The sequence below is a fragment of the Cololabis saira genome, chromosome 4 (genome assembly GCF_033807715.1).
Source record: "Cololabis saira isolate AMF1-May2022 chromosome 4, fColSai1.1, whole genome shotgun sequence".
NCBI classification, from domain to species: domain Eukaryota; kingdom Metazoa; phylum Chordata; class Actinopteri; order Beloniformes; family Belonidae; genus Cololabis; species Cololabis saira.
The window spans coordinates 15,898,146-15,916,130 of record NC_084590.1 but is presented as its reverse complement, the minus strand read 5'-3'; the positions used below and the strand labels follow the sequence as shown (position 1 = coordinate 15,916,130).

The window sequence follows — 17,985 nt, the reverse complement described above, 5'->3', positions numbered from 1 at the left end:
TAGAGCAGCAAATGTTGATAACTGGAGTCTGAAAATCCTTTCATGTGAATTATTATCTATTTTTAATCATTGTTTATTTGTACGTGGATTATGCTGATGGATCCCCAACAAAGGACTGTCCCGTGCCGGAGGACTGAAGGCTGTAAGACAGTTCAACTACTGCGGAGGTTTACGCTCTGCGCAAAATGAATAATGACAAGAAAACTGGGGAAAATATCTTCGAAACATCCTCCCAGAGAAGCAGCTCTCCTCATATTCTCTCTCATGATCTTATCAAATCATTTGGCCTTTTGAAGAGAAGCTTGTTGATCAGAGTCCTTATTCCTTCTCTGAGAGACTAAAAGATGTCCGACCTCAGCCAAGTCTCTGTGTACTCAGACTCCACAGACATTTATAAGGTGAGTGGGAACGTTTAAAGCTGAATTACCTTCCTTAGGTATAAGACCCAAGGAAAAGCTATTTCCAACGGTACTTTGCCAGTTGCTTGTGGTATTCACAGAATCAACTGGTTTCAAATCATCTTCTTTATAGTGCAGCAGATGGATTTTGGTCATTTAAGGTTTTTGCTCTTGTATCCACATGTCAGGGTCACGTCAGAGTTCCTTCAGAGCCTGTAGACGTCCTTAAACAGGACACTGTCGATGGATCTTTGTACACACTCACTGATTGTTATCAATTCATTCTGAAACCTTGTTTGATTGACAGCACAGCGATACGCCAGAAAGTAAATCTTGAATTAGGATCAGTTGGATCATTAGTGTTATAACCCTGTTGATTAATCATTTATTTGCTGCTGAGCCTTTGCAGTGAGTGGCTGGGAGTGGCGGGGACAACGATCGTAGCCAGGTTCTTCAGAGCAAGCTACATTCGGTCTCAGAGAGCACAATCCTGCCTCTGGTTTGGATGATATTGTGTTTTTATGCAGGAAAATAAGATAAGATAATAAGATAAGAACTTTATTGATGCCACAGGAAATTGTTGTGCCAGGGCTTCAATATGGATAATGAGTAATATAGTAATATAGAGAGGAGTAACAGAATACAATATACACAATAAGGTGCGGATAGGAGCTTAAAGAGTTTACTGATGTGCAGAATGAAGTGTTATTCTCCTATGTAGAAAAAGGGGAGGAGTTGAAAAGTTTGATAGCCACATGTGGAAGGACTTCATTTCATGTCCAGTGGCATTTAATGGCTCGCCGATGACCAGTCACACAGAAATAGCAAGATATTTGTACATTTCCTCATCAATCTCCTTCACAAACTCTTTTAAAGGTACAAATCCAGTCCAAGAGTTTGGAGGAAAAATGGTATATTTCTTCAGAAGAAATTACTTAAAAAAATACTTCTGCATGTTAAAAAATGAAATGAATTTGAACAAATAACACTAGTAATTTTATACCGTTACACATGGAAAAGCTTTGCAATCTTGGCTGCTTGGACTCTAAATTCCTCAGCGTCACCTTAAAAGGCAGTAGGCCGTGTGCAAGGAAGCATAGTGAGTGGACAAGGGTTCATGCCAAGGGTGTAAACAAACCCTAGGAGGCCAGTTCTCCCTGTGACTCTGCTCTCCAGCGGGTGCAATCCAAGAGCCTAAAGCATCATTTAATTTTCTCTTACTTACAGTAAAAAGAAAAACATCCCAACCTGCAAGAGACAAGCTCGCTCTTCTTTTTCTCTCATGGTGGACTGATGTCTGGACACACTGTCACTTTTAATACACAAAATTATATTATGAAGCAAAGCAGGCTTAATCTGGTTAATTAGCATGCTAACTTCAAAACAACTGTGTAACTATGTAATTCTGCTGCTCAAACAGAGGAATAAAGCATGTTCAACTACAATTACAGAATTATAAACCAATATCAACAAAGCCCACACGAAACCAAAAGATTGGGAGATCTTTCCGTTTGTTGAGGACCATAAACGCTAACCAGCTCCTAACAAGGCAGCAGAAAGAAAAGCAGCTGATATTTGGCTCTGAAGAACTGAGGACATTCCTTCTCTGCACTTTGACAATCTTTGGCTCCTGTCACCAGTAACCAGGGTCTTGGTTTTAAAATATAGAAAAGCAATATCTGGGAGGGTGCAGAAGGACTCATGAATGTGTTGCAGGTCATGAAAGGGACTGTGTTCAAGTTTCTTTTTTTATAGGATCTATTACAATACAAACTGTCTCTAAGAGCTTTTCACAGACTCAGAGCATGACCACCAAGTAAAAATTAATGACTGGCAAGTAAAACATTCTCCTAGTGGGAGGAAAACCTTTAAGCCAAACAGTGGCAGGGAAAACTCCCCTAATAGGGAAGAAACCTTGAGCAGGACCTGGATCATAAGGGAGACCCTCCTGCCGGAGGCCAACTAGGTAGAAAAGAAAAAGAGAGAATGAAGAACAGAGAGAGGAGAGGCAAATGTATTTTCAATGATACATATGACAAAATATAGTAGTTATTCTCCGTTAGACAATTACAGATATTGGTTGGTTAGTATATACTACAGAGACGACTATATAAATAGACAGCAGACACTGTGACACTCCAGGTCAGCAGCTCCTGAAGCTCTGGCCTGCAAACATGCACAGAAGAGAAAAGGAGGGGATGGGGGGGACAGACCAGAACAACAAACTACAAGCACAATTATGGTGAGGAGATACTTCTAATTAATAACTGAGAAAGTAAAGAGAAGGAGGGATGATGAGCACCGCTCAGTGGATCATGTCGGTGTCCCCCTGCAGCATAGGCCTATAGCAGCATATCTACCACGACGCTATGTTTGAGACTAACTATTATAGTCTTGTTCTATAGCTGCAGCTATGACTACTGACTCTAACACACTAGAGTTTACACTAACTATAGGCTTTACTACAGAAAGGTTTTAAGTTTAGTTTTAAAGGTGGAGGTGGTGTCAGCCTCCTTAACCCAGATTGGAAGTTGGTTCCATAGTAATGGTGCCTGATAGCAGAAGGCTGTCCTCCAAATCTACATTTAGATACTCTAGGAACTACGAGTCAATCTGCACTCTGAGAACGGAGAGCTCTGCCAGGAACATAAGGTACTATCAGCTCTTGCAAATATCGCAGAGCTAGGCTGTTTTGGGCTTTTATTCGCAAATAATACAATTTTGAACGGGATTCTGAATTTTACAGGTAGCCAATGAACAGAAGCTACCACTGGAGAAACGTGGTCTCTCTTGTTGATTCCTGTCAACATTGTTTGGATCAGCTGGAGCCTGTTCAGAGAACTACTTGGACATCCTGCTAATAACACATTACAGTAATCTAGCTTAGAAGATACTTGTAGCAGGGCGAGTGCTACCGGGGCCGACCGAAGGATGGAGAGACACGGAGTTTCGAGCAGAACCCTGTATATTCACACACAAAACCGCCACACACGTGCAGAAGCACCTTCACCCAGCTTCTCAGGAGACCCTCTTCTGCTGTCCAGCTCCGCCTTATAAGGCAGGCAGGGTGGAGAGATCCACTCAGGCGGATGGGACACAGGTGCGCATGTCCTATCCACCTCTCCACCCTGCCACAATACTGTACAAACGCATGAATTAGTTTTTCAGCATCACTCTGCGAGAGGATGTTCCTGATCTTTGCGATATTGCGGAGATGGAAAAATGCTGTTTTACAAACCTGATTATTATACGGTTTAAATGACAAATCCTGATCGAAGATAACACCATGACTTCTCACAGTTGTACTGGAAGCCATCGCATCACCATTTAATCCCTTCCTAAAATGCTTTGGACCAAAAATATGTGAAAGCAAAAGTTTGTAGACTTGAAGGTCCTAAGACATGCCTGAAGTTTACCTAACGGTCCTGTTTCATCCGGCTTCATAGACAAATAGAGCTACGTATCATCAGCATAGCAATGAAAATGAATGCCTTGATGGTGGATTATACTTCCCAAGGGCTTCATGTATAAACTGAACAAGATTGGCCCTATCAATGAACCCTGCGGGACACCATAGCAGACCCTTGTCTGTGCAGAAGATCTCATTAACATTAACATACTGGAGTCAGATAGATGGATTAATAAAGTATTTTGAATTGAATTGAATGATTTAAACCAGGCTAGTCCCTTTGATCCCAATAACATACTCTAACCTGTGCGTAAAATGCTGATCTACAGTAACAAAAGCAGCACTGAGGTACAGCAGAACTAGTATGGACACTAATCCATTTTCTAAGCCCATATGAAGGTCATTAGTGATTCAAAACAGCACTGTTTCTGTGCTATGATGTACTCTGAACCCTGGCTGAAAAACAAACACATAATTGCCATAGAGGTGGTCATATAACTGGCTTGCAACAACCCCTTTCCAGAAATTTAGATACAAATAGGAGGCTTGAAATTTGTCTTTAACTCACTAAAATGTGTGAGTAGAGAAAAGGTTTTTTGATTAAATGTTTATTTAAAAACGTCCAGCATATGTCCTTATTTTAGGTAAAGGTTGATCTATTCTAATATTGCCATACTAATAAGAGAGAAAAACATTTTGGGGTAGTCGAGTTGGGATGGGGTATAATATTCATGTGAATGATTTAACTGAAGGCTGAGGTCTATAGGAGCACAACAAGCTACCGGAGGAAGTTACTGAAGCTGTAGAAACATCCATCCTGCTGGATGGGCCTAGTTGATTTCTTCTCAACTCACCCGCCATTGTTTATGTAATAATTCCTTGGGGGTCATGTTCTGGGTCTCTGGAAAGTGCCTGGAGACATCTTGTGTTGTAGAATGGTAAATGGTAAATGGCTTACACTTATATAGCGCTTACCAGCTGTACTCGTACAGCCCCAAAGCCCTTTACACTGTGCACATTCACCCACACACACACACACACACACTCACATTCACACACCGGTTGTCTGCAGAGCTGCCATACAACGGCACTCATCTGACAACCGGGAGCAACTAGGGATTCAGTGTCTTGCCCAAGGACACTTTGGTGAACACAGGAGGAACTAGGGCTCGAACCACTGACAGGTTCGTGGGTGAACGCTCCACCAACTGAGCACCTCCCCCATAGAAGATGCTATATGAATAAAATTGGACTGAAGATTTTCACTGCTTTATTATTTTTTTTAATTTTCCCTTTTTATTGTTGTTGTGCTATCCCCAGAATGTGTTCTGTAATCCTGCCTTTGAGTTGGAAGGGGAGCGAGAGGAGAAAGTGGAGGGATTCAGGACGACTTCCTCCACCCCCGAACCCATCAAACCGCCTGTAGCCAGTGAGACAGTCCATCATTTTCTTGCTTTGTGTGACTACACTGGATTTGATTGTCCTACAGTTTCTATGTGCTTAAAATAAAATAATTTACATTTTAGGTCCAGTTTTCAGGAAGTATGACTTCATATTACTGTAATGTGTTTAGTAGTATTAACTGGGACTGAAAGTGGATCAAATGTGCAATTATGTGTAAAATGTAGTCTTCAGTCTATGAAAAAAATACAGAATCAGTTCAATCAACTCTACACTCAAAAACACTCGGTCAGTTTTACCTGTAGATTCAAACATGAATGAAAAGATGTCATAAGAATGCTTTCAGGCTTGTCTTGACTCGGACTCCAGGCTTTCTGTCATAAAGCCTTGAATTCAAATACATCTTTAAAACAGGAAGCTTGATTTCAGGTATTTTGTAAGGATTTTAAAAGAACTGCGTACTGAGTAGATGAGCAGACTAAGCAGTATCCTCTGTAGTTTAACATTTTTCAGCAGGATCATAGAGAAGCAGTGTGGGAAAAACAGGACTTGCACTTCTACAGTTTCTCTTGATTTGGTGATACCCAAATCTAAGAAAAATATCAAAAAATTGCTCATCATTGAAGCAGTGGTAAGTATTATTATATGTGGCACATACATATGAAATAGTGTGTGTACACTTGTGTGTCCTGGACCTAGGCCGTGGTCTTTTGGCAGTATGTGTGTTGCATCTCCGAGGCCCGGGCCGTGGATGGGGGGTGGTGGTGGTCTCTGCTGCTGCACTGTTCGTGTTAGCAGCGCTCGGGCTGGCGCTGGCCCTCATCCTCACACGTGAGTTCCTACACCTCCAATGATCCCAATGAAAAAGAGATATCCGTCATTCTCCAAAGTGTTCTGTTCCTCTCTTAGAGATGAAAGGTGAGGCAGTGGAGGACCAGGTGCTGCCCACTGCCACTCCAGAGCTGCAGGATGCAGAAAATGAGGCCTCCTATAATGTATCCACAGTCTCCGCTAACAGAGGTCAGATAGACAGCACGGGCCCACCACAGCCTGCCAGGGCCCCCCCGAACCCACCTGGAGCAAGTAGGTCTATCCTCAGTAGAAGCGCATCGTCTTTTTTACCGTGTTCAGTTTTGTTTACTTGAGGTGACACGTTCCCTTCTCATCTCAGCTTGTGGAGGTGTTCTGACGGACTCCGAGGGCAGTTTCAGTTCTCCAAACCACCCCGGCTCCTATCCCCCCAACTCACGGTGTGTGTGGGTGATTAGAGTCACGCCCCCGTACTTGGTCCAGATTCACGTCTCCTCCTTGACGGTAGAGGGGCCGTCACCTTGTCTGTTTGACTGGCTGGAGGTGCAGGAGCAGATTGAGCAGAGCTCTGTGGTCACCAGGTTGGTCAGAGATGAGGAAGAAAATGATCATGCACTCTACCATAAAACACCTCATTGTTTATCATTTGAACCTCCACATTTCCACATGCAAACACATACTGCAAACATTAGTAAAAGGTCCTTTGATCCTGGGTCTTTCGTGTAAAATTCATCGATCCATCCATCCATTCATTATCCATATCCGCTTTTTCCTATTTGGGGTCATGGGGATCTGCTGGATGGATTGAACCAAAAACTAAATCAATTAATCAAATCAAATTTAAATATATGAACGACAGAAAGGACCTTCCTGCTGCTTTCATTTGAGAGGTTAAGTTGTGACCACATGGGGCTAAACATCATCCCTCGTTGAATTGGAATCAGCAGCAGGTGTCCAGACTTATGGTTTTGAGAATTCAAGTGCGTGTTAGCACAATGCCAAGAGGGAAAGACATAAGCGGTGGTCTTAGAGAATCAATAGATGGGCTCCATATCAATCTGGGAAGGGTTGTAAAATGAGGAGTTTCCAGGGTAGAATTTGATTGAGATTATTCACAAGTCGAAAGCATTCAAGACACCTGCCAATATCCCCAGGAGAGGATATCCTAGCAAGTCTAGCCCAAAGGTCAGGTCAGGTGAAACTTGGAGGAGAGTAGAAAGATGCAAGACTTTCATCTCAGACGCTACTGGCCTCAGTGGGGATGTTAAACATTAATGTCCACAACAGCACAATCACAAGAAGGAGAAAGCCTCGTCTGCAAGAAAACATTAAAAGAGTGACTGAGGTTTGATAAACGTGCATCTAAACAAATCTCAAGTCTTCTGAAAACATTTGCTATGGTTAGATTGGACTAAAATTGTGTTATTTTACGATAATATTTAGCACCATATCTGGTAAAAAAAAAAAAAAACAAGTCCAGCAGTTCAGTCGAAACACCTCATGCCCCCTGTCGAGCACAGAGGTGGAGGGGGGACTATTTTTTGGAGTCGCCAAGACAAAGTGAAGACTTCAATCCAAATGAAATCCTTTGGTTTTTAGGAGAGCTGTGCTTAAGTAAATGCCCAAATGGCTCAATAAACTGAGGCAAAGTTGAAAAAAAAGAATGGGTCAACTGAAGACTGAATCGTGAGGACACTTTTAGTGTTGGCCTTTGTTTCCTGATTTTTTTGGCTACATTGTTGTCACATGATGGCATACTTAAAAACAGAGACATGTGTTTTTCTGTCTGATGTTGTATTTGCTATTAACTTTTGCACCAGATTGGATTTCCTTGTCAGTGAGAAAACAACGTGACGTTACTTCAAATCTTTGGTAGATGGAGCTCAAGTCCTGCACATATTTCGAGAGCTCTTTCACATACTGAGGACTTCTTGGAAAATGTCCATTGCATTGTAACACATTGACCTCGTTGCTCACTCACATTCTTGGAAAATATTGGGACATTGTTCATGAAATAGAAGAAATCACATAACTCCTCCCCACAAATGCCTGTAAGAATTTAACGTTGCAGTGTTCAGGCTCACGGTCCAGGGAAAATCTGTAGTGGGAAGGGGGGAAAAAACAAATAAGACAAAGATTATTCAAATAAACCTCTGTGCCGCAGGTTCTGTGGCAACGTTGCGCCACCAACGCTGAACACAAACAGCAGCACCGTGTGGGTCACCTTCCAGTCCGACAGCAGCATTGCAGGGAACGGCTTTGCTGCACAGTACAGAGCCGTACTTCCTGCACACAGTCAGTATTCTGTACATCCAAGTACATAAATGCTTTTGCAACTTTCCCTCCACATTTGAGCATCTGTATTTCTGCAGAGAGCTGCGCGAGGGAAGAGTTCATGTGCGACAGCGGCCGCTGCCTGCTGCCTGTGTCCGTGTGCGACGGTCATCCAAACTGTCAGGACCAGACAGACGAGGCGAACTGCAGCCATAAGCACAAGGGTGAGCGATCATGAAATAGGCTGAAGCAGGAATTTAAGTTGCAGCTACAGACACAGGAGTAAACTGTGCTGCTTCACAGAGTGTGGCGGTCAGAAGTTTGGGCCCTACGGCTACCTGGAAAGTCCAAACCACCCCAGGCCTTATCCCCACCAACAGGTACGGCCCCAATCGATTTGCAATCGCACACCCGACTTTGCAGTAACAGGACAGGGACATTGATACGGTGCTCTTTGTTGTGTTAAAGTTTTGCATATGGTATATAACTGTCGACGAGGGTCACGTCATCACACTCAGCTTCAGGAACTTCAGCCTGGAAACTCAGGATGTGTGTGAGTTCGACTATGTGGAAGTGCACGACAGTATCGATGGAGGAGCTGGGAGAGTCCTGGGGAGGTGAGGTTGTAAACACTGTTACGCTCTGAACCACATATAAGTGCTTCAGCAGGAGAAATGTCTGTTTTCCTTCATGTGCATTATATAATCAGTGTTTTCTACAGATGTTATGTCTCACCTGCCTTTGTACCAGGTTTTGCGGGACCACGATCCCCCCAGACCTGACCTCCTCCGGCCCCCACATGACGGTGGTGTTTGTGGCTGATGAGGGAGTGGCCGACAGCGGCTTCAATGCCACATACCAGGATGTATCTGTACTGGATAGTGAGTCTGCTTTTGTCAAGTTAAACTATAATAAAAAGGAGATTTTGTTTTCTCCACATGCCTTTATATTTCCATGCTTCCTCCTCCCCTTCTCTACTCTCCATTCATCGTTTCCATGTTGCTTTTGTACCAGGAAACACCTTGGGCACCTTGTTTTATTTGTTAAACTAAAACAGGAACTAATCAAAATCTGGTCTTCTTGTGGGATGTTTGTGCAAAGGTATCACACAAACAAAGGAAATCTCTGAGGATTTCATTTAAAGGCTGGAATAGGCTGAAAAAAAGAGTCCAGACTCCACTAACCCCAACTCAGACAGACAGAGTACACGTGTAGTGAGTTTCCATGATCACTAGAACTGCAAAAAACCTACATATCGCAAATAAAAACTTGTAATGGAAACGTCTAAAAGAAAAAAGGACAGTCAAAGGTAGTTTAGTATCGATGGTTCAGTTTGATGAAAAAGTGTGACAGAAGAACTTTTTCACATTTGCACATCTCCAGCATCAATTTCAGAATTGTCGCTTTTGCAGATTCAAGAGTGTGTTATCCTGTTATCCTATGTGTTATACTGGCCGGCCCCACAAAGTCCACCAAAGATTAAGTCATGTCGGGTCATCAAGGTCAGAAAGACCATCAGGAACATATCTGTGGAAGCAACGACCTCCCACGCCGGCCAACATTGATGTTTATGATCTCAAAAAGCTGCTTTAGTCTAAATAAACACTAACTAGCTTCAGCCAAAACGCTTGTATGTGTGGATGAGAAGTAAAGAGGACATTTTATATACAGTAAATACAAATTTGTGTTTGGAGAAAGCAAAACATCATACCTCATCAAAAGCAGCGTATCCCACATGTGAACAAGAGTGGTGGCAGTGTCATGGTCTGGGCTTATTTTACTGCATCTGGGTTAAGAATAGCTCTTCATCATTGAACAACTACTTCTAAAAGCCTCGTGTGAATTCATGGCACATCGCCACCCTTTGTTTGAGGAGTAAACCTTTTTAACTAGAGTTTACTCTGAGGGACTCCCTGGGGTTTCTCTGCCGTGCTCAGAGATTAACGCGGTATTTGGCAGGAAGGTAAATACAAACACGGATCAAACTAAATTCCCAAGAAAAACTGTCAGGACATCTGCTTGTGAACTGAATCACAAGAAATAGTTGGTCCTGCAGCATAATACTGACCCTAAGCACAGGATGAGGACTATTTACACTCTCTAATCAGCTGGTTTTCATCTTCTTCTTGTTGCTGAAGGGACGTGTGGCCCCAACCAGCTGGCCTGCAGTACCGGGGAGTGTCTGGAGCGGCAGCTCCTGTGTGATGGCTGGAACGACTGCCCCGACGGAGCGGATGAACAGGACTGCAGTAACTCCACCTACCCCCCCTTCGGTGAGTCCGTTATCTCCGACCTCGATCACAGAGCCCAGCGGTTTTTATTTCCACCGTCACCCAAGAGGAAGTTTGCTGTTCTTATCAGGAGAATAAAAGAAAAGCATCTCAGAACAACACGAATGAATTATGACTTTCACCCTTTTATAATTCAAATATGTAAATACAAAAAAAAAATGTCTCTCAGCTGTCTGAATGGTTGTCGTCTAACGTTATCTTGCCTCTCTGCAAATAGCTTCAGCGTGCGAGCTCATAGAGGTGGAGATGTGTCAGGGCCTCAGCTACAACCTCACCTCATTCCCCAACATCTGGCTGTCCATCGCTGACCAGAGAGAAGCTGCCACACTCCTGCGACAGTACCGGGTAAAGTTGACTTATCACCGGGTCTTTCCCTTTTAACTCCTGCTTCAGGCAAGACGCTTCACGTCATCAGAGGTGTCAAAAGTATTCACATTCATTACTCAGGTAGAAGTATAGATACTAGAGTTTAAAAATACTCCTGTAGAAGTTGAAGTATCAACTCAAGTTTTTTACTCAAGTAATGGTATAAAAGTACTGGTTTCAAAACTACTTAAAGTATAAAAGTAAAAGTAATGTAAGGGGGGGGGGGGGGAAAGCCATTAAGGACAAAAGCCATTGAAAATGAATGTATCTTAGTATAATGCAAATATATTAAAGAACCATATATGTGTACTATTGAGCATTAACATGTGTTTCAGAGAGCAGGAGATATGATGACTAGTTGCCTATAAGTATTGTAATGGTGCAAAAAGTCAAACTTCAGAGGCATGTTATCATTTATCCTAACCTTTATTGGAATGTACATCCAAGTTTAGTTGCAGGAATCTGAGGGAACGGATGTAAGAACAAAACTGGACAAGAACATCTGAAACAACCACAACCAAATTCACTCTATCCGGATGGAGCAATTTAACTGGATAGTTTTTTTTTGAAGGCCGAAATGAAATAGAGTAACAAGCCTGTTTTTAAAATGTAAGGAGTAAAAAGTACAGATAATTGCGTGAAAATGTAAGGAGTAAAAGTAAAAAGTCATCTGAAAAATAATTACTCCAGCGAAGTATAGATAACCAAAATTTCTACTTAAGTAAGGTAACGAAGTATTTGTAATTCGTTACTTGGCACCTCTGCATGTCATCAACTCCTAGTTCTGTGTTCTCGTTAACACCCAGGTGCTGATGGAGCTGGCGTGCTTCCAGCCGCTGCAGAGGCTGGTGTGTGGGATGTTCCTCCCTCAGTGCAGCCCTCAGGGCGGCGTCCTCCAGCCCTGCCGCTCCGTCTGCTCCTCTGCAGAGCAGCAGTGCAGCCAGGCGCTGGACCTCTTCTCCTTCAGCTGGCCCTTCAACTGCCACCTCCTGCCCGACTCGCAGGATCCCGTGGAGTGTTCACAGCCTTGAAGCTTCGACTGGCACAACGGTTCAAGCTCCCGTTGTGGTTTTAGTGCATGAAATACCTCTAAAATTCAGGCTGGTGCCAAAGCTGTTCAGGCACTGGCTGAAAGACCTGCACTCCATGCACCTCTACATCAGAGAGAAACAAGCATGCATACTGCAAACTATTTCTTTTTTTTAAAACTTTGTTAGCAAAAAAAAAAACCAATAGCTATTTTAGAAACCTTGGGAAGAAAAAAGCTTTTTAAGATGTTGAGTTTAAAGTAAAATGTAAGTTTACAGTTTCTGGTCAGGGGTCACGTTACTGTGGTACAAAACTCACCTTTTGCTCTATTTATTGTTTGGATGTCAAAAATGAACAACACAGCAAAAATAACTTTAAAATAAACTTTATTGCATCGTTCTTCTACACGCCAAATCATAATGGTGTGCGTCTGTTATTTAAGTGCTTACAAGAGTCCAGATTAGATCTGGAGTGAAAAACAGGGGCAATAAGATGAAGGCAATCACGATCTTCATTGTAGCCGTGCTTAACTGACGTCTGTCTGGCACTGATTTAATGAGACTCGGTTGGATGCGGCCGGTGATTTAATAAGAAATGAGAATGAAGAGAAGTGACTGTGATAATAAAAAAATGTTGAAATATTAGAAACAGAATGAGCCAGATACATTTAAATAACGGCCCCACAGCGAGTGTTTTTACTGATGGTCACTCCACAGAATGATAAAAAGAATAAATTAAAAAGATTGTGTTCACTGATTCCAGACGTGATTTTGCTACAAAGCCAGAAAGCACATACTTTAGGACAATCTCTCAGTCACCGTAGACAGCAACGCCTCTGGCTGAGCTACTGGGGGGGTACGAGGAGTTTCAGGGTGTGGTCCAGGGCGACGGCAGTCAGGCCCCACACGCGGTGCCGCCCGTTACGAAACACCGGCATCGTGTATCCATACTTGTCGCCAGTGCGGAAGTGTGTGTAGCCGCGGTTCTGGGGGGTGCACAGGTGTGACAAAGACAAGGTGAAGATCTCCTCCACCTGCAGGAGAAACGGACAGAATCAAGGGCTTTATTGGTTTTGCTCCGGATTTGAAAATGGCTCTTTATATTGTGGTGACGGCATTTTCTCTTCAATGTATTGGTAATAAAGACAATAAAATAAAACACAAAAAAAGTCAAAGAAGAGTGGAAGAAGGAACCTAAAGACAAAAAGCAGTTGCCTGATCTAAGTTTTGTTGGCCCCCCAGTCCAGGTAGCAGTTAGCCCAGATCAGCTAGCTGAGGGTCCCGCTGGAGCTCGATTGCAGATCCATCAGAAACATTTTTACATGTTTCAGGAGCAACATCAGTGATGAGGGTGGCTGTACACATCTGATTACAATGAACGTAGAGTAACGCTGGTTAAGGCTTGCTCGTTTTGCCAATTTTTGGATCAACGCGGGATGACCAGTGTGATGTACTTCAGAGCGATCAATTCAAACAGTCTTTACAAAGACCTGTGGGTGGCGTCATAAAGGGGCCGTTTAAAACGCTCAATGGAAAACACATCAACTTCTGTTCAGAACAGCAGAGTCACTGTACCTCTTCAGGGTTTGGTTTGAAAGCCAACTCCTCCAGTGGTCCGAGGTTAGCCAGCACAGGAGCAATCATCATCCCCGACTAAAGAAGAAGACATGGTGAAACACTGATTTAATATTCAAAATGTTAAAGACAAACAATTTCATGATGTCTTCTTGCTACTCTCTTTGTATGGAAACAACAGTAGATGGAAAAACTGTGTATTTAATTTGATTTATTTTATTTTTGTACACGTAAAAAAAAAAAAAGAAACAACACTTCATGAGAAGTTTAAGAAAACAAAAACAAAACAAAGAATTTCATCCTTTAAAACTTGCTATTTTGATTTACATGTGCCAAAAAAGGAGTAGAAAGAAGTGTAAACTTATTTAGTCCTACCCCCATTCACTGATCATTTAACCTGTATTTATAAATATTCACACACTGTACTCACACTGCTAAGTAACAGTATTATTATTATTATCATATACTGTAATTATACTCACACACATACTTATATATGCATACATACATACACATAGTTGAATATTTCTATATATTTGTACACATATGCCCATATAAATATACTTATTTACACTATATATATATATATATATATATATATATATATATATATATATATATAATTAGCTGCCCATTTCTGTACATGAATATAAAAAAATCTACCCCTTCATCCAATAGTGTTATCTGCAGGCCCATAAAGGCAGCTAAACCCCTTCCTCTTTGTACCTTGTGAGAATCATGTTTTTATATTTGTTTTTAAACTGGTTAATGTTTGGACATTGTTTTAATTCTGAATCCATTCTGTTCCATAGTTTAACTCCGCTGACTGATATAGAAAATCTTTTCATAGTTGTTCGTGTTCTTCTAGTCTTAAAATTTAGAGTACCCCTTAAATTATACCTCCCTTCTCTGTCATAAAACATTTCCTGCAAGTGAGATGGTAATAAGTTGTTCCTAGCTTTATACATGAATTGTGCAGTTTGGAATTCTACTATGTCAAAAAATGTGATTATTTTAGAATTGAAGAATAAGGAATTGGTGTGTTCACGAAAACCAGCCTTATGAATTATCCTTATGGCTCTTTTCTGCAGTATGATTAGTATCATTAGTAACAGTCCAACTCACCATGTCCCTGAGAGGCTTCATGATGCCCCAAACCCGCTCAGTTGCCACATTTATCCCCAGTTCCTCCCGGGCTTCCCGCAACGCTGTGGCTACCACGTCGTTGTCTGCTGGATCACTCTTTCCTCCAGCAAAACTTAAAACACACGGAGAAAGAAAAAGGAAAGGACACCACGTTAAATACACCGATAAGAAATCCTGCATGGTAGCTGGTCTGCTCCCGCTCACTGACCTGACATCTCCTTTGTGCCTGCCCTTCAGCGTGCTGGAGCGCAGGGTGAAGAGAAACGCAGGCTCGCCTTCGATGGAGCAGAGGGACACCAGGATGGACGCCCACATCCCCTGGTTCTTTCCCTGTAGATGACTTGCCCCTTTTCTCACCTTGTTCATTTCGTAGAGCTTCTTGTTGCCCTCCAGGCTTCGTCGACACCTGCTTTCATTTTCTGGAGCCAGGCAGTCCCTCCAGCCGTCCACCACATGACAAGCAGCCTGATGAAGAGCTCGGGTTTGAAGGGAGGGACAGAGGGGTTCTGGTTTGTGCTGGGATTGGCTTAAAAGCCATGTTTTATGTGTTAACAAACTGGAGGGGCTAGCAGAGATCCGTCCGTGACGTTGATGGATTTGTAAAAAGTTACAGCGAGTCTTATTCATGCAACCGAGGGAAGACGGGTTACAATCACAAGGCCTTCTCGAGTGCTGACAAGGAAAAGTCCTGCTGATTAAACAGTCCCGGAAAATACTCAAAAGATTAGACACTTTTTTGGTTTTTGCAGAGACCTGAGGGTGTTGATGATGGCTTAACAAAATGGCTTTGGATTGTAGGTTTTCAGTGGAGCAATCTCTCAGGTGATCCTCATCTCTGTCAGAGGTGAAAGGGGGTTGTGTTGGATAGCGTACAGTCTTTGTGGGTAATAATGATCCATCCTTACGTCCGCTTATTTGTTCATATCTTCTGTCTTGCACATGTGTTGACCCCTGCCACCCTGAGCGAGTGAGCTCAGAGAAGGCTAACAGGTGGGATTCTCTCAGCAGCAGCGATGATCTGACGGGGCAAAGCCAGGTTGCGACTTGTGGGCTCCGATACATCTTATAGAAAGAAACAGACGCATACAAACAATGCAAACATCAACAGAGTCTTTTATGCTTATTGAGAAGATGCATCCACACTAGGAATGGGCGATATTTTACCGTTCACGATATATCGTCAAAAAAATTCCCCACGGTAAGAATTTGTCATCTCGCTGTAAAAACGATAAATTCCCGTTGATGACGTTTTTGTGTGAAGCTGATTTATGGTTCTGCACAACATAGGAAGGAAGGAAGGAAGGAAGGAAGCCTGAAAGAAGAAAGAAAGATATGAGCCTGAAAGAAAGAAAGAAAGAAAGAAAGAAAGAAAGAAAGAAAGAAAGAAAGAAAGAAAGAAAGAAAGAAAGAAAGATATGAGCCTGAAAGAAAGAAAGAAAGAAAGATATGAGCCTGAAAGAAAGAAAGAAAGAAAGAAAGAAAGAAAGAAAGAAAGAAAGAAAGAAAGAAAGAAAGAAAGAAAGAAAGAAAGAAAGAAAGAAAGAAAGAAAGAAAGAAAGAAAGAAAGAAAGAAAGAAAGAGTACAGTACAGGTTTACTCATTTAATTGGTTTTTATCAATTCAATTTAATTGGTGTAGTTTAGTAGTATCTTTTAGAGCAGTGTTTTGGGGGCTCCAGAGACTGAATGCGGTGATAGATTTATAGTTAAAAAGGTGGAGTTGAATTGGTATTTTTTTTATCGTCATTTTTATCGTTATCGGGATAAATGCCAGAAATTATCGTGATACATTTTTTTAAGTCCATACCGCCCATCCCTAATCTACACCACAACTGTTCAAGTGAAGAGGTGATGACTGCTGATGTGTTTTCACCAGTCAACAGTCCCTGCAGGCCACACATCTGCATACTGTACTTATATACAGGACTGTCTCAGAAAATTAGAATATTGTGATAAAGTTCTTTATTTTTATCTTTATTATAGTTTAAGATTAAGATTCCCAGAATGTTCTAATTTTTTGAGATACGATATTTGAGTTTTCTTAAACTGTAAGCCATGATCAGCAATATTAAAATAATAAAAAGCTTGCAATATTTCAGTTGATTTGTAATGAATCCAGAATGACATTTTTGTTTTTGTAATTGCATTACAGAAAATCACAATATTCTAATTTTCTGAGACAGTCCTGTACATACACATGTGCATAGGCAGATATTTATTTTGAAACAGAACGAGATTAAATGTACATGTAAAATGAAAAATGGATCGACAACAGCTGCTTTATCTTAAAACGGTCTGCAAAATGTCACAATCATCAATGTAAGATAAATGTTAGGATCAAAAGTTGTTATAAACTCTAATGATCCTGGAAAACATGATTCATGTAATCAATCACTGCTCCAAACACAAGTGCAGCCACAGCAAGCCACACTTAATAAAGTTTGTGCTCATATACTATTGGTGTAAATCACATTTAACCATATATGTGAGTATTTATAAATATTTCACCAATGTATATGAGAAAGTAAACAGGTTAAAGAAAAAAAACAGCGTGTCCACCAACAAAACTGTAGCTTCAAAACACCGGGAGTGCGCATGCGCACTGTGGTAAACTACCAAAATCTAGCCCGCCAGAAAGCTAACAAGCTAATGTTAGTCTATGGAAAACTTAACATCACATTTACTTAACCAGTGGCAAACGAAGTCCCCAGCACGAGGTGATAAAACGTGTCAGTTATAAAAGTTACAGGTGTTTTGAAAGGACACCCCCCTCACCTTGACAGTGATCGGCGGCTGCTGGTGTGAGCGGCTAGCCGGCTAGCTGCGGCTAATGCTAATGCCCGCGGGAGCCTGGCGAGCGTCACGGCTGCGCGCGCTGCGCTCGGGGCTGCGCAGGTGCTGCGCAACTCACAACCTCACTGACCTTTCTCAGATAAATGGGGGTTCAAACAACATGTTCACATTATTTACTGGTGAAATCCCCAGTTCCTCCATAGTATGTTTTAAAAACGAAATAAAAAGTTATATAACATCTATTAAGGTACTTTCAAAAGAAAATTAGTCTATAAGTAATTTATGTGAAACCATGTTAGAGTCTCTTGCTCTTTAAGATACAATCTTGCTACGCTTATACATTTTTGTTGAAATGTCAACCCCTGTGATTATTTTATTTTGTGATTATTTAAATTTATTTTATTTATTTTCTTTTCATTTAAATTTAGAAGTTTATCTTGGAAAAAATGTATAGTTACATATTCGCTTGTGTGTTGTGAATTTATGTTTCAGTTG

At 41.7% G+C, this 17,985-nt stretch overlaps 2 protein-coding genes across 3 annotated transcripts; one reads left to right on the top strand and one right to left on the bottom strand.

The window, feature by feature from the left end:
* Positions 1-17: 17 nt before the first annotated feature.
* On the top strand, positions 18-13,304 carry mfrp (membrane frizzled-related protein). The gene is made up of 13 exons (XM_061718980.1): positions 18-398; positions 5,128-5,236; positions 5,908-6,039; positions 6,118-6,291; positions 6,380-6,599; positions 8,183-8,313; positions 8,391-8,516; positions 8,596-8,672; positions 8,761-8,909; positions 9,043-9,173; positions 10,431-10,565; positions 10,801-10,928; positions 11,756-13,304. The coding sequence occupies exons 1-13, from the start codon at positions 345-347 to the stop codon at positions 11,978-11,980; spliced, it is 1,791 nt and encodes a 596-aa protein (XP_061574964.1). The 5' UTR covers positions 18-344; the 3' UTR covers positions 11,981-13,304.
* Positions 12,348-17,534, bottom strand: nudt8 (nudix (nucleoside diphosphate linked moiety X)-type motif 8). 2 transcript variants are annotated; one of them, XM_061718981.1, is made up of 5 exons: positions 17,473-17,534; positions 14,907-15,760; positions 14,678-14,810; positions 13,553-13,630; positions 12,348-13,011 (listed from the first exon to the last, which is right to left on the bottom strand). In XM_061718981.1, exons 2-5 carry the CDS (start codon positions 15,758-15,760, stop codon positions 12,823-12,825), a joined length of 1,254 nt encoding a protein of 417 aa, XP_061574965.1. In that variant the 5' UTR covers positions 17,473-17,534; the 3' UTR covers positions 12,348-12,822. The 2 variants fall into 2 exon arrangements, with proteins under 2 accessions (XP_061574965.1, XP_061574967.1); XM_061718983.1 differs by having other exon boundaries at positions 15,056-15,760.
* Between the last annotated feature and the right edge of the window lie 451 nt (positions 17,535-17,985).